Consider the following 17,342-nt stretch of genomic DNA (forward strand, 5'->3'; position numbering starts at 1 on the left):
TATGAGATTCTCAAGAATCAATAATTCAACGGCCCTCTAAGAGATTGAGAGAAGTCAATAACAATTCAATAATACATATGATAAAAAGAATCTCAATTCCCTCGGAAGGACAAATGATTGAATTTCAATAAAGCAATATGACAGTGTAACATATGTCTAATTTTCTACTCCCGATATAACTCAAGCCTCTCACAGTCCTACTAAGATCTAGTAAACCATCACATAGGTCTACATTATACACTATTCAACAATGGATTCAAATGAATTTAACTGCTAAATCAGAATCTAAAATCAGTTAAGAGTATTATTTGCAAAAAAAAAAAAAGGAAAAACAACAAATGAAATGAATCAATAGAACCAAGTCGCTACTACAAATACATTAGAGCAGTTACTTGGCACCAAACAATGTGCACTTTGCTTTGATGTGTGTTATTTTCCATCCTTTAAGTCATCTAATCTAGATTCATTGAATTATGTCCGGAGTTTCATTAAACTGCCATTTATTCATAGAATTCAAAATTCAGAAAACATTGCAAGCCCATCAACATTCTAACCTACAAAACAACTATTAGAGCAATGCTATTGTATTTAGCATCTACCTTCATTGTTCACATATTTAGTATTTTTCTAGTAATAGTCAATATAATAACTATCATTTACACAAATGTATACTAAGAAATAGTGCAACATATTCACTATTAATCTGTAATGAGTCAAAATAAAAATGCATAAGCAAAGCATAGAAAATGCCTCAGCCAAAAGATGACAATGCCCATCCATACTCATTTCTTCTTGTTTATTATGACTAACCTCATACATCGATTATATCTCATCTAGATGCAAATATGATACAATTTGGTCTTTGAGCAAGTCATCAGATGGTGAATGAAAGCACCCTGGTCCACTATAAAATTCACCACAAGAAGACGAAACATTATTAGAAAAGCAAAGTTACTAATTTAGATGCATCATTTTCTACTTAAAGCTACAGACGACGCATATAGTCCTTATACTAGAGACACAACCCTTTTCAGAAATTGGATCATCTCTTCTTTGGTGCAGCATGTATATGATCTAAACAAAAATCACAAATCACAAGTTTTACTTTTCAATTCTACAAGCTAACTAACTAGTAGACCTAAATCGAGAATAGGGTTCAACAAAGGTTTGCCCATTCATACTAATTGGTCAATAAAGTAAAATTGAAAGTTTGAAATTGAGTAATACCTAGGATGTAGACATGTAAAGCATAATTTCCATCGACATGAGGGAAGCTTCGAATACAATTTTCTTGAGAACTCAGCAGGTAATTCGGCGTACCTTAAGAAGGAAAAGAACAAACATCTGATGAATCGAATTTAACAAATGAAGAGATAGGGGAGAGAGCTTACTGGGAGAATCTGGCGGATTGAGTCTTAGGGAAGGTGGATAGAAAGGCTAATAAACATCATTCACAGTGTTCATCTTTATGGATTCACCCAGATTTCAATAAAACCTAACCATTTCTTGGCGACTGAAACACATAAGCTACAAACGACGCATAAAAACGAATCAGTTCGGAATCAATAGAGTAGGTAGTGAAAAATAAACCTGAAATATCGACGGAAGAAGAGAGTGTGCGATTTGGTGAGACAGCGAAGAGGAGATGATCGGCGGAAGAAGGGAGCGCGCGGTTTGGTGAGACAACGAAGAGGAGACGATCGACGGAATAATCGACGAATGAAGGAGTAGGATAGGCTCTTGGGTTGATCCCCTTTTTAATAGGAAATAGCGATTGGTGGGGAAATCGGACGAAATGAACCTATAGATGGGGGCATTTACTTCCGTCCAAAGCGAAATGAATCAGATTTAATGTAAATACTTAAATTTTTTCATTTCCTTCATTTTGTTTCTCTCTTCTGTTTCTTCTCTTTCTTCTCTCTCTTCTCTCTTTGTTCGGCGACGGCGAAAACTTTGGCGACGACGACTACGATTATGCACCATGAATCTAAAAAAATAAAAAAACTTTAACCTGAATCGATGTTTAGAATACAGATTTATGTTCTTATTTTCATACCTTCATTTCAAACCCTAACTCTAACCCAAATCGATTTATGTTCATGTTTTCAGTATCTCCATCTGAAAACCCTAAATCAATTTATGTTCTTATTGTCTATTATCTTCATTTCAAACGATTTATGTTGTTTTTAATCAAACTCTAACCCTAAATCAATTAAATCTGTTTATATTGGTTTATATTGGTTTATATTGGTTCATATTTGTTCATACTGGTTCATACTGGTTCATACTGGTTCATATTGGTTCATTTTTGTTCATCTTATTGTTCTTATGTCAATGATGATATTTGCAGATCATATGGGTTCTGTTTCGCGAAGGGCTTCTCGTTACACGAAGGGTTTCTCGTTTCGCGAAGGGCTTCTCGTTACGCGAAGGGCTTCTCGTTTCGCGAAGGGCTTCTCGTTTTACGAAGGCTTCTCGTTTCGCGAAGGGCTTCATGTTTCGTCATATGAGTCTGGATTCAGTGAAGAAGTACTTACAGCAAGACGGAAACCGGCTAAGTGTCGACGTTATAGATGAAGGATTTTCTCAATAGTCAATACAATTGAGTTGTTTTCATTTAGGTGTTTTATAATTATATGTTAAAGGGTTTATTTGTAGAATTGCATTTTGAAAGGGGGGAGACATAGAGAAATTGATATTGGACTTGGATAAACTTCCCTTCATATTAAGGGACTTTAATCCAATTTGCATTATTAAACCTAATCCTAATGGAAATTAAAATAAGCTTCATTTCCTCAAATTCTCTAATTTAAAGGAAGCTTCATTTCTTTTGTCTGTTTTATTTTTTTAATCAGATATATATAAAGTTTTTCTAATTATTAATATAATATTGTACTTTCATCCTGTCACCTAAAGAAATCAAATGATAAACATATTTTTGTTATTTACAATTTGGGATAGAAATTTAAGACAAAACTCACCAAAATGTAATGTTTTTATCATTCATACTCACCAAGAAGTTTCAAACTAGACTTGAGAGTTATCATATATATAGCTATAAAAAAACAAAAAATGGAGGACGAGTCTAGTTATTATTTGAACAAATAAGAGATATATTTTCTTTGGATATTGGTGGTAGTCTATTATGGAAATGAAGAATTGTTCTCATTCACCTAATATTTTCTTTGTCATCGTCAATTTATTCTAGTTGTTCATATCGCGCACCACCACGCCCATTATTATGATTGTCTGATTTTTCATAGTCGTAGTGCCTATGGTGTCGTCGACGACATTCATATTCATACAATCCCTCCACTTTATCCTCTGGTTCATCACGATCCTTTGGCTTCTCATAAGATCGCTCACGAGATTTCTCCCTATCACCCTCTCTATCTCTTCCCTTTTCACGGGATTTTCCCTACACATGATGGGGTGAACATCAGAATCATTCATATCAAAATGCACAAACTGAAATTCAGATTCAAAAAACACTAACTGTGTTTGGGAGAGGTACAATTCCAATTCTTTTGTTTGTTTAACAATTTAAAACTAAGAATTCAAATGAAAGCACCAAGGGTGTATGTAGTATTACCGGTCTGCATGACGATCATCCCTTTAGTATTCGTAGTGCCTATTCGTAGTGCATATGTAGTATGCCCTTCGCGAAATGAGAAGCCCTTCGCGAAACGAGAAGCCCTTCGCGTAACGAGAAGCCCTTCGCGTAACGAGAAGCCCTTCGCGAAACGTGAAGCCTTTCGCGTAACGAGAAGCCCTTCGCGAAACAGAACCCATATGATCTGCAAATATCATCATCGACATAAGAACAATAAGATAAACAAAAAATGAACCAATATAAATCAATATGAACCAGTATGAACAAATATGAACAAATATGAACAAATATAAACCAATATAAACCAATATGAACAGATTTAATTGATTTAGGGTTAGAGTTTGATTAAGAACAACATAAATCGTTTGAAATGAAGATAATAGACAATAAGAACATAAATTGATTTAGGGTTTTCAGATGGAGATACTGGAAACATGAACATAAATCGATTTGGGTTAGGGTTAAGTTTGAAATGAAGATATGGAAATAAGAACATAAATCTGTATTATAAACATCGATTCAGGTTAAGGTTTTCTTATCTTTGTAGATTAATGGGACATAATCGTAGTCGCCAAAGTTTTCGGCGTCGCCGCCGCCGACGAACAAGAACAGAGAGAAAGAGAGTGAAGAAAGAGAAGAAAGAGAAGAGAGAAAAGAGAGAAGAGAGAGAAACGAAATGAAGGAAATGAAAAAATTTAAGTATTTATATTAAACCTAATTCACTTCGCGTTTCGCGAAGTCCCTTCGCGTTACGCGAAAAGGGTAATTTCGTCTAAAAAAAAATAAAGTGGTCACCAGATCAATTTTAATTATATGGTGACCACGGAGGTAAATGCCCCCATCTTTAGGGTCATTTCGTCCAATTTCCCATTAGTGTGGGTACCGATCACTACTATCATTAGTAATAACTATTGATTAAAGTGTCAATCGCTATTAATAAATAATAGCGGTTAGTTCCTTTTACAATCACTGCTACCTCTTATTAGGTTTATAGCGATTATTTTGTAACCAATCGTCGTTATGTCAATGTAGTAACGATTGGTCTAAAGGCCAATCGCTATCATCAAGATAGTAGCGATTGAATTTTAAATCAATCACTACTACTTTGATAATAGCGAATGTCTTTTAAACCAATAGCTATGATTGTTCGCTATAAAGTCTTTTTTCACTCAATTAATCATTAGCCTCGACTAAAACCAATTTGATAGTAAATAAGCACGCTAATAACACAAACATGGCCAGTTATTTTGTTAGAAAAAACTAATAATTCATTATTTTGTTATAAATAGAAAATTTGTTAGACAAATAATTTTAATTATTTAAGAAAAATAATTACAACGGCTTATTTTTTTAAAAATGGCATAACCATACTAACATATAACTAAAAAAAGCTAGAAGTTGTGTTAGACAAATTTAATTGTACTTAAAAGCAATTTAATTTTTTTTTTTTTATAAAATAATATTAAAAATTAAAATAATAAATATTTATGAATTATTTCAAATATATCAAAATATCATAAATTATTTTTTTAACCATTATTTATTTATTTTTAACATAATAAAATATTTTATAATAAAAAATATAAATGTTGAATGATATTTTAAACAATTTATTTAATAAACATTTAAAATATTACAATGAAAGATTTAATAATTTAACACATTATATATTTTTATCTTTTTATAAATTATAAACTAATTTTATAAATATATATAAATAAATTCATAAAATATAACATAATATATATATATATATATATAAATATTTATAAAATATCAAAACAAAATAAATTAATTTCTTTTAAATCATTTCTAAATATTTTTTATGTCATCATAATGATTGTTAACCTTGTTGATGATTTTTTTCTTTTTTAACATATCAAATAATTAGCTTACTTTAACTTTAGCTAATATATTAAATTTAAAACTAATATATGAATTCTTTAAATTTAATGAACTATTTATAAATTTATTTTGTCTATTTTAAAAAACAAGTAGACCATTGACTTGATAATATACTATAGCTTTCTCTCTTCTTTATCAGTCTTCCCATCAGTCTTCTCCAGTCTTCTCCATTGAAGCTTCACCAAATGGTAATGGAATATTTTCAGATCTAAAGGCCAAATGTCTACTAATCAACACGCCCATGTCATTTGGGACAAAGCAAAGAACGGATTAGAAAACTGGAAGCAACTATACGAGAAATGGGATCTTCGTTTTTTCATCATCATCAGTCTCTTTTTCCAGTTCTTTCTCATCGTCGCCGCCCCTCTACGACGGCGCTCAGCCAACCCTTACCTCGTATTCTTTATTTGGATCTTCTATCTCCTCGCAGACTATGTCGCCAATTACTCCCTCGGTCTTATTGCCAAGAGTCAAGTCCGGCGAGTTGATCCCACCGGACCTTTCCAAAACCCGGATCTCCTCGCGTTCTGGGCACCCTTTCTCCTCGTACACCTCGGAGGCCCCGACACCATTACTGCTTACGCTCTTCAGGATAACGAGCTCTGGCTCCGTCATCTGTTCAGTCTCCTTTTTCAAACAGGAATCGCCGCGTACGTTTTCATCCTCACTCTCGCAGCTAAAAACCGTCTATGGACTCCAACTCTACTAATGTTCCTCGCCGGATTCATAAAATACTCTGAACGCACGCAATCGCTTTACCTCGCTAGCGTCAGGCGTTTTCGTGAATCTTTGTTAACCGAGCCCGACCCTGGTCCGAATTACGCGAAACTCATGGATGAATACCACTCGAAGATGCAAGCTAACCTCCCCACTAAGATTGAGATGATTCCGGAGCCTCGTAAGGAAATTCATGTGAAAATGGAAAAGGATCAACCTTTAGACGATCTTCAGATCGTCAGAAAGGCTAATGAGTTATTCATGACTTTCAAAGGGCTAATTGCAGATCTAATCTTCAGTTTTCGTGAGCGAAACCAGAGCCAAACCTACTTCCTTAACAGGACAGCCAGAGAAGCATTCACCATTGTTGAGGTAGAACTCAATCTGTTCTTTGATATTCTTTACACTAAAGCTGTCGTGATTCAACGCCCTACAGGGTACATTGTTCGTTTAGTCTCGTTTATTTCGATTGTAGCTTCCCTCTTGTTATTCTACTTCGAGTCCAAATTGAGTTTTCATTCTTTCGATGTTGGAGTGACCTACTTACTCCTAGGAGGTGGCATTTTTCTAGATGTTTTATCGTTCTTCATGCTGATTTTCTCTGATTGGACTGCGGTTGCTGTTACAAAAGCAGACAGACCCAATTGGTTCATGAAATGGATTAGGAAACTTCTCTTTGTCAATAGAAAGAGATGGCCAAACGATCTTGATGATTCACCTAACTGGTTTAATCGCTTTAAGGATGTCATGTTCCATAGAAGATGGTCTCAAACGATCCCTCAATATAACCTAATATACTATTGTTTAAACCAACGTTCAACGATTAAGGCCACATTCATCAGCCTTGTGGGACTAACCAACATTCTCGACGGGATAAAATACGTGAGAACGAAGCGATTCAACGCAAAATTGAGAGACTTCATCTTCCACTCGCTTAAAGAGAAATCCATCATGGCTGACGATCTCGAGACCTCCAAAGAAATATACTCGTCAAGAGGCGATTGGGCGCTCCGACTTAAGGATAAAAGTGAGCTTCTTAGTTTCATCAACAACGTGGACTACGATGAGAGTGTGGTGACGTGGCATATAGCGACGGATCTCTGCTATTATACCGAGAAAGATAAGAACGACGTTGAAAATCGCGAGAGATGTAAGTTGTTGTCCAATTACATGTTGTATCTCCTCATTAGGCAACCGTCGTTACTTTCTGCATTGGCTGGTATCGGGGAAATAAGGTATAGAGATACGTGTGCGGAGGCGTTGAAATTCTTCGAAGGAAGAAAGTTGGACAAGAAGAAAGAGGAGAAGAAGAGTATAATAATGGTGGCGATTTTGTGGATGGGAAATATGGTTTTAGGTTTAATAAGAAAAATTTATGGTTGTTGTTGTTGTTTTTGTGGGGAAGAGAAGAATGAAGCCGACGACTCTCCTCCAAACCCGTATCATATAAAGGCGTGTGAAAGCATTCTTGCGGTTTATACGGAGGTTAAGCCAGTGACGGTTAAAGGTGATAGGAGTAAATCGGTTTTGTTTGATGCTTGTATATTGGCGAAGAAATTAAAGGAATCGGAAGATGATAAATGGAAAGTAATGAGCCAAGTTTGGGTGGAATTGTTGTCTTATGCTGCTTGTAATTGTAGGGCTTATACACATGCTGCTCAATTGAGTAAAGGTGGGCACTTGATCACTTTGGTTTGGCTTTTGATGACTCATTTGGGTTTGGGGGATCAGTTTCAAATAAGTGAAGGTCATGCAAGGGCTAAACTCATTGTGGGTAAGTAAGTAATAGTTTGAATTCATTTGTTGTCTTACTATGTTTGTTTGTTTGTCTTATGTACTTTTATGTGTTCTAGTAATGTTGTGTTCTTGCATTTAGGTAAGCATGTTATTGATTATTAGTTGTATAATGTACATGACTTTGCTGCTTCTCATTTACTTATTATTCTCCTATAATGTTTATGCTTCTAAAGAAAATGACAAAAGTTGAAATTGTCAAAATTATTGCCTCTTATTTTCTCTAATATATAAAGAGATGTGGTTGAATGATACCAACTTATTCACATTTATTTTATAGTATTGAGGGTGCTTGGTGGGAGGTCTTGGAATGGCAAATGAAATTAGGTAGCTTGGTTGGGAAATTTGAGATGAGGTTATTTGATCTGATGGTAATTTGGTAATTTATTTGCGCTCGTGGTGATTTTATTTTTTTTGGACGATTTTGCCCTTGTCGCAAAACGCTAAGTGACTTAGCGTTTCGCGAAGTGACGATATGTGAAATGTCCAGATTACCCTTACTATTTAATATAACCTCCGTACTTTTTTTTCATTTATTTTCTTCTCCTTCTCTCTCTTCCCGCTCTTCTCCTCCTTCTCTCTAAACTCCGGCGGCGGCGGCGGCGAACTCGTTGGAGATCTGTTCGTTCAAAATCCACTATGAGCTCCACGACGAGCACTGTTCCAATAGGTACGTCTATAAGCATGTTTTATTGATGTTCGGTTTCTGAGATTGATTAGGGTTTACTTCCCGTTTCGCTAAGTGCCTAGCGATTCGCGAAGGCCTTCCCGTTTTGCTAAGTTCCTAACGATTCGCGAAGGTCTTCCCGTTTCGCTAAGTGCCTAACGATTCGCGAAGGCCTTCCCGTTTCGCTAAGTTCCTAGCGATTCGCGAAGTATTAATTATCCGTCTCTAAATCAAATCATGTTTTTTTTATTGCAGCTGAAGTTTTCGTTTTCTATAATGGAGAGTGGAAACTTGATGCTGATGGAATACTGTATTTTGATGCATCTTCAATCAAAACATTTGATCTACCCCAAAGTACTCGTTATGCTGAATTACTTGATATACTCTACGATAGACTTAATCTCCAGATATCAACATACGATTTAGTGCTCCAAGTGAAGTATGATATTTCGAATATCAGAAATCCAAAACCTGTTTTTATTGATAATGATGGGGATTTGAACACATATCTATCACGCTTGATTTTGGGTCGAACAGTGTCACCATTGTGTGTATCTATAGTGGAGAAGTCAGCATTTACTAAAGAAAAGATACCACTACTTACATACCCAACTCAAGAAAATATACTACCACCACAACTTACTCAAAAATTTGTTCCACCTGTTGTACCCTCGGAATTCTTTGTTGAAAGTCAAAATGAAGCCGGAGAAACCTCTTTGCCTCACATCCCACTTACTCAGGACTTGCATGTTAATAGTGGTGAAAAAGCATCAATACCTATACAACCAAGTGCAAGAAGATCATCATTGGGTACACCAATTAGTGCAAGAAAGGCATCAAATGGTACACCAACAAGTGCAAGAAGATCATCAATGGGTACACCATCTAGTGCAAGACGATCTTCAATGGGTACACCATCGACAGATCCGAAAGTCACATCACCGCCAGACCCCACATTTGCGATGGCATTAACTAGTGAAACCGTATTGGAAGTCGGTTCGTTGTTTGAAAATAAAAAAGAACTTCAACTGGCTCTATATAAATATGCGATGACCAATCATTTTGAATTCAAAGTGGAGAAGTCAAGAAAAAATCTTTGGGAACTCAAATGTTTGGATGAGACATGCAAGTGGAGCTTGCGGGCTGTGAAAGGTAAGTTTTCTGAGATGTTTGAGATCCGGACATTTGAGCAACAACACTCATGCTTAGTTTTGTCGAGGCCCAAGAAAAAAATGCAAACACCAGCATGGGTTATTGGGCAGTGCGTGAAGAGCAAGTACATGGACCATCATCATAACCACTTGCCTAAGAAAATAATTGAAGACATGCAGACAACTTATGGGATATTTTTGACTTATAATAAGGCATGGAGGGCAAGGGAAAATGCTTTAATAGCTGTGCGAGGAACGGTAGAGGATTCCTATGGAATACTGCCATCATACCTTTACATGTTAGAGAAGTGTAATCCTGGTATCATAACCGACATACAGACAGACGAGCTCGGCCACTTCAAGTATATGTTCATGTCCCTAGGCCTCTCAATTAGGGGTTTCAAATCCTTTTGCCGTCCTGTATTATGTGTTGATGCTAGTTTTCTTAAGCACAAGGTGGGTGGTCAATTATTGGTGGCTATTGCATTGGATGCGAATGAGCAACTATATCTTGTCGCATTCGGCGTTATTGATTCAGAGAATAATAACTCCTGGACTTATTTCATGCAAAAACTGAGAGACGCAATTGGATTAGTTGATGATCTCGTCTTCGTATCCGACAGACACCCAAGCATCGCTAATGCCTTGTGTGCTGTTTTCCCAGAAGCAGACCACGGTGCGTGCACATATCACATAAAAATGAATATTGTTGCCAAATTCAAAAGTGATAAGTGTCATGCGGAGTTTGATTCGGCTTCAAGGGCGTACACTATCCACGAATTTAATCGGTGGTTTGACAAGATCAAAGTTAAAGATCACAGGATTGCTGCCTATTTGGAAGAAATTGGGTTCCAAAGATGGAGTAAAGCATTTTTTCCCGGTAAGCGATACAATCAACTCACAAGCAATTATGCTGAGAGTTTCAATAATCAGAGTAGGGAAGCCCTAAAGTATCCCATTTCAGAAATGGCTGAGTATTTAAGATTCACAATACAACATTGGTTTAACGATAGAAGAGAAAGAGCATCTAATCACGAAGAAGTTTTATCTCCAAATTATGAGAAGGTGTTACGTGAGGGATTCGAGAAGGCCAGATTCTATACAGTCCAATCGCTTAACCGATTCGAGTTTTATGTGCATGACAATCAGTCCCATTTCAAAGTCAATTTGAAAGACATGAACTGCACTTGTAGAGTATTCGAAGTTTCGGGTCTTCCTTGTACGCATGCAATGGCTGCTGCCCGTAGTCGGAATTTGGTTTCTTAAGACTTCTGTTCAAGATATTAATATTTAGCTCACGTGTTCATTCTGTTTAACCAATTAATAATTCGTTATATTTTCCCTACACACAAGTATTACACAACTGAGTGTTGGATAAATTCATATGCCGAGACATGTTATCCTCCCGGTGATGAAGAAAATTGGGATGTTCCCGAACATATCAAGAAACGTTCGTGTCTTAAACCAAATGTGAAGGTTAAGAAAGGCAGGCCACAAACAAAGCGTAGGTCATCCCAGGGTGAGGTCCGTAAGGTCCCGAGACGATGCAGCTCATGCGCTGGGCTTGGACATAATAGGGCAACATGCAAAGCAGTGATGCCTGCACCATCTACTGCACGAGCTTCATCATCTAAGAAGCATGACTCATCATCTCAACAATATGAACCTTTAGCTTGATAGTTACTATGTTGTAATATATGTTGTTAATTGAACTATGGTACTGGTAAGATACTATGCGTAAGATACTATGTTGTTAATTCAGGTTTAAAGTTTATGTTGTATATTCTAGTAGTAGTATATGAGTAGGGAAACGATGAGTAATAACTTAGCGAAACGAAGAGGACTTAGCGAAACGGCAGGTACTTCGCGAATCGGGAGGCACTTCGCGAATCGGGAGGCACTTCGCGAATCGGGAGGCACTTAGCGAATCGAAGAGTACTAACTTAGCGAATCGAAGAGTACTAACTTAGCGAAACGAAGGCTACAAACTTAGCGAAACGATGACCCCAACTTAGCGAAACGAAGAGTCAATTCGAGGTTATCTTTTTTGTACGTTGAAGGGTCAATTCAAGGGTTACACTTGTTTTTTACGTTGAAGGTTTTCTGCAATTCAAGTTCAAAATAATTTATCATCCAACTTCCAAAATATTCATCAAGGTTTACAATACATCAAAATAAGTTATCCAATTTACACAATTTACTTCAAAATAATGTTTACACTAAGGTTCGATAATCTGATGGAATAACCTGACCGCCATCTTCTGCCTAAAAAACTCCATGTTTTCTGAGGTCACATTGTGCACGGCTTGATTAGCGGTCAAGTGTTCCATGTACATTAGCGTGAAGACCCCACAGTCCCCGCTCTCTGTTGCCCGTGGGACTTCTCCAACCTTAGCTGCAGCGGTTTTCACTTTGGGGTGTGGTAACCGTTTGTAAGTCATTGGTTGGATGGGGCCTTCGAAGTTGAATTTAGGATACCTTACCATCTCACCAGGAGTGATTGTCTTTGCGAATATATGTGGAATCATGTCGCAGAAGGGTTTCAAATAAGGATCCAGATTCTTATAAAGATAGGCATCATAGACGTACACGTCAATGCGGTACTTTTGAAGACGTGCTACACACAAAATCCAGTGTTTGTTGTTAATGTTCACAGGCATGTAGACATCGTCAATTGTTGACCATTCTGGCATATATCTATGTGGTGATGCCATGTAATAGTCTTTGAATTCGGCGACTGGATAGTTAGCAGGATCCTTAATAAAAGTCATGTGCTCTCGCCTAATTCTGTCCGCCAATAAGCAATCCCCAATTGCCACATGTGAATTTTTATATGTCTTGGGATAGTAGGAAATCCTTTTCCGCAAAAGATGGCAGAATGCATCGATTTCCTGCACAATGGGAGTATACAACATACATTCAGTATATATCAAATAACATTGACTAAGTACTTAGCGAAACGAAGAGAACTTAGCGAAACGAGAGGTACTTTGCGAATCGATAAGTACTTGGCGAAACGAGATGTACTTAGCGAATCGATAAGTACTTGGCGAAACGATGAGTATTAATGAATAATGAATTGATTTGCACGACTTACAGTGTCTTCAAGCCATGTCAACCTTGTTAAAACTCTAACAAACACATCCTTCTTTGCTTGGCAAGTATGTACATCCGTTGTCAAATTGTCGGTTTCTGGATCAACCAACCACGCCTTTACTTTATCCAGCAGCTCATCTTCAAATTTTTGAAGGTGATTCACTTTCATTGGATCCTTTGTCTTGGGCATTTTTGACAAGGAAGGGTTGATGTACGATTCATCTTTTTTCGGCTTCCTCACTCTCCTCCCATATTTTCCTTTAGGAGGAGTATTGTATAACTGGAAATCATCATTGTCATCATTGTCATCTCCTCCCATAATTTCCTCATTTGTCTGTGCCTTCACATCCACACTCTTCTCATCCTTCACCTTCACTTTCAAATCCTTCACCTTCAGTTTCAGATCAACCTCCACATCATCCACCTTAGCCACACCATCCAGCTTCTCACCGTCCTCCACTTTAGCCTCATCCTCCATCTTTACGTCCTCCACCTTCGCATCGTTCTCTTTTCGTTCATCCTCCACCTTCTCACCGTCCTCCACCTTAGCCTCATCCATCTTCTCATCATCATCCACCTTCTCATCGTTCTCCACCTTCTGTTCGTCCTCCACCTTCTCACCGTCATCTTTTTGTTCATCCTCCACCTTCTCATCGTCCTCCTTTACATCGTCTTTCTTCCCATCATTCCCATCATTCACCTTCTCATCATCCCCCACAGTCTCCTGCATCGCTATCATCTCCTACAAAATAGGCAAAATTCTGGTCAGTACAAACTTAGCGAATAGACAAGTACTTAGCGAATCGAAGAGTACTAACTTAGCGAATCGACAAGTACTTGGCGAAACGATAAGTACTAACTTAGCGAAACGACAAGTACTTGGCGAAACGACAAGTACTAACTTAGCGAAACGACAAGTACTAACTTAGCGAATCGACAAGTACTTGGCGAAACGATAAGTACTAACTTAGCGAAACGACAAGTACTTGGAGAAACGACAAGTACTAACTTAGCGAAACGACAAGTACGCAGAATACCTCTTTCTTCTCCTCCTCCTATTCAACCTTGCTCTTCTCAACTTCGACATCCTTCTTAGAATCCTTAACCTGCAAAATAGGTATTGGTCAGATCAGATATGTACTTAGCGAAATAAAATGTAAAGTGCAAAATTCAATATCTCCATACCTTAGTAGTTTTTTCCTCTTCGACCTTCATAGCCTTCTTAGAATCCTTCTTCTTCTTTATATTCTCCTCCATATCATCTAATCTGGTTAATAATATGGACATCCTTTTGTTGGATTTATTTAAAAACTGTTTGGACATATTAAAAACCATCTTCTTGAACGACTCAAGGTGAGTTTCTTGAGTTTGTTGGATTGTGATTTTTAGCTCTTTGATGAGCTCTGTTTTTAGCTTTTTCATCTCCTCTTTCATCTCTATTTTCAGCTACTCCTTCATCTCATTAAATTCACATCCAACAGAAGGTGTTGGAGCCCGAGGAGAAGGTGTGTCAGCCCGAGGACTTGAGGTCGCGGAGGGGGGAGTAAGAATGCGGGCCAGAATCGATTCATAAGCAAGCTTCTTCTTCAAGTTGGCTGCTTCTTTAAGAGTAGCATCAACCTTTCTCTTCCTCGTGGCAGGTTTAGGGGATTCAGAGTAACTTCTTCATGTTCACTTTCTTCATCTTCATCAAAATCATCTTTTATTACCTTCCCATCAGTAAATCCCTCAAAAAAATCATCAGTTGTCTCGTCGATTTGCTCAAATACCTCACCACTGTATAACCTCTTCTCCATGGAGGACTCTTCCATCTCAGTCACATCCGTGGTCTCTAGGGCAGTCTTTACCTCGATCGATGTGTTTTTCCTGTTGGAATGATAGAGTAACAACCTTGGGCGTAGAGGGTCATTAATCTGATTCCTTCTGGCGAATTTAGGGATAAAGTTTTCGATGACCTCATACGTCCACACTTGAAGTGCCAATGCGAACCCATAGATGTTATATGCAAAAGGAGCATAAGGATCTTCAGCCTTCTCCTTCTTGTCAAAATATGAGGTACTGAGATGTTTCATGTTCTTGTTTAAACCCTTGAGGGTGGCTCTAAAGGTGACCTTCCCCCATGGATATTGGAGGAAAGTGTCCTTGTCTTCCACCATGTTGAGTATTTTTGGAAATATAACTCTTTTTGGGTCAAATGTGAATAGGTACTGGCAAATCAGGCATACCAGCCCCATCTTGAATGCATCTTCCTTGTCTTTGCATTTGAAAAAAGCTTTCTCAAAGTCGCACATTTTCACACTCATGCTCCCTTTAAAGTATTTCACCGAGAGAGGTGGACAACAACGCAATTTTTCTTGGTCCAACTCAGGATAAATGCCGAAACATAGGCCGGTAACCAACGCATACTCCTTCATACCAAATACAAGCTTGTGCCCATTCACCATGAAAGTTATCTCCTTGGAGTTTGAGCTTAACCTCCTCATCAACATATGATGTACAATAGTTCCTGAGAACTGCATGAGGGGGTTGTGAATAATGATCTGAACTGGGTATTGTACACACTCTCCAGAAGATTCATTTCCTCGAACTTATTAACAATCTTCTTCAGGGTGAGGGCACTTTTCCACGAAATCCGACCGGGAAACTCAGTAACAGTTGTTTCTGCCATCTACAAAAGGAACAACATCATCAAAAATGTAAGAACAAACACATACACCATAAGAACTTAGCGAATCGGGAGGTACCTAGCGATTCGCTAAGTACCTCCCGATTCGCTAAGTACTTAGCGAATCGGGAGGTACTTAGCGAATCGCTAGGTACTTAGCGAATCGGGAGGTACTTAGCGAATCGCTAGGTACTTAGCGAATCGGGAGGTACTTAGCGAATCAAGAGGTACCTAGCGAAACCGTTAACTGAACATAAGACAACATTAACCATACATAACTAATCAGAAACAAACAATAAAACTTAACATGCAAAAACCTTAAACAAAAAATCTGAAACAAACACCTAAACTTAACATGCAAAGACCAAAATTCATAAACAAAAAACCAGAAAATGATCGGCCACCACTAGGTATTTAGCGAATCGCTAGGTACTTACCGAATCGGGAGGTACCTAGCGAAACCTTAATGGCAAAAAAATATACTGAACAGAAACCCTAATGGCAAAAAAATATACTGAACAGAAACACTTAACATTACACTTAACATGCAAAAACCGAAACCCATAAACAAAAAAGCAGAAAATGATAGGCGGGGAGAAGAATGAACAAACCTTAATGACGAACGAGAAGAAAGCAGAAATGATCGGCCTTGACAAGATTCAGTGAAGAGAAAATGGGTTAGAGAGAGAGAGTCGGGCAGTTGAAATGAAATGTTCTGAATTTTTTGAATATATAAGGTCTAGCGCGTGTGCGTACGCGCGTCTCTTCAACTTTCGTAGCGAGTCGGGAGGCACTTAGCGAATCGGGAGGTACTTAGCGAGTCGGGAGGCACTTAGCGAATCGGGAGGTACTTAGCGAATCGGGAGGCACTTAGCGAATCAGGAGGTACTTAGCGAATCGGGAGACACTTAGCGAATCGGGAGGCACTTAGCGAATCGGGAGGTACATAGAGAATCGGGAGGTACTTAGCGAATCGGGAGGTACTTAGTGAATCGCGAGGTCAACGAGCTCCAGCTAAGAGAAGATGGTTTGAATACGTTTTCGCTACTATATTTGTTTAATAACGAAATCGAATTCAAACCATTCTCCTAGCTGGAGCTCGTAGTACTTAGCGAATCGTCAAGTACAAAATTTTTTATTGGTTTCATAGGTAATCTATCTCGTTTGACAAGGTATCAACAACAAAGTCATGGTTTTGAAGAGAACCTGTGTTAGTAAAATAAACCTTATAATTTTACATGGAAACATTTAGATTCTTCAGAAAAAGCCTTTGAAGAAGCTATCATTGAACTCCAGATAAGAGAAAATTGTTTGAAATTTATTTCTTTAGCTTAATGACTAACGAAATCAAAGTCAGCCAATCTTTGCTTATCTAGAGGTCAATGATAGATTCTTCAAAGGAATTTTCTGAAGAATCTAAATGTTTCCATTAATGTAAAATTATAAGGTTTATTTTACTAAAACAAGTTCTCTTCATAACCATGAAGTGATGTAGATACCTTGTCAAATGAAGTTCATGATTAACTATAAATAACAAAAAATCTTGACACTTAGCGAATCGCGAGGTACTACTTAGCGAAACGGTAAGTCCGTAGCGAAATGGTAAGTCCGTAGCGAAACGGTAAGTCCGTAGCGAAACGGTAAGTCCGTAGCGAAACGGTAAGCAGATCTGAAACGGAAACACATACGCTCTTATCAGACAGAGATTTTCTGTAAATATGAACGAATAACAAA

General features: G+C 37.7%; 2 protein-coding genes across 2 annotated transcripts; one reads left to right on the forward strand and one right to left on the reverse strand.

Moving 5' to 3' along the window:
- Positions 1-5,639: 5,639 nt before the first annotated feature.
- Positions 5,640-8,182, forward strand: LOC124912444. Its single transcript, XM_047453064.1, has one exon. The coding sequence runs from the start codon at positions 5,738-5,740 to the stop codon at positions 8,015-8,017; it is 2,280 nt and encodes a 759-aa protein (XP_047309020.1). The 5' UTR covers positions 5,640-5,737; the 3' UTR covers positions 8,018-8,182.
- A 3,884-nt stretch (positions 8,183-12,066) lies between these two features.
- On the reverse strand, positions 12,067-13,673 carry LOC124913080. Its single transcript, XM_047453703.1, has 2 exons — positions 12,945-13,673; positions 12,067-12,738 (listed from the first exon to the last, which is right to left on the reverse strand). The coding sequence occupies exons 1-2, from the start codon at positions 13,671-13,673 to the stop codon at positions 12,067-12,069; spliced, it is 1,401 nt and encodes a 466-aa protein (XP_047309659.1).
- Positions 13,674-17,342: the final 3,669 nt, after the last annotated feature.

This window comes from Impatiens glandulifera, chromosome 8 (assembly GCF_907164915.1).
Source record: "Impatiens glandulifera chromosome 8, dImpGla2.1, whole genome shotgun sequence".
Lineage (NCBI taxonomy): Eukaryota > Viridiplantae > Streptophyta > Magnoliopsida > Ericales > Balsaminaceae > Impatiens > Impatiens glandulifera.

Bases quoted from the DNA above. Each gene is read 5' to 3' on its own strand.
- LOC124912444 (XM_047453064.1), top strand. From the start codon at position 5,738: ATGTCTACTAATCAACACGCCCATGTCATTTGGGACAAAGCAAAGAAC.
- LOC124913080 (XM_047453703.1), bottom strand. From the start codon at position 13,673: ATGCAGGAGACTGTGGGGGATGATGAGAAGGTGAATGATGGGAATGAT. The intron at 12,739-12,944 runs GTAAGTCGTGCA...CCCATTGTGCAG, and splicing joins TGACATGGCTTGAAGACACT to GAAATCGATGCATTCTGCCA.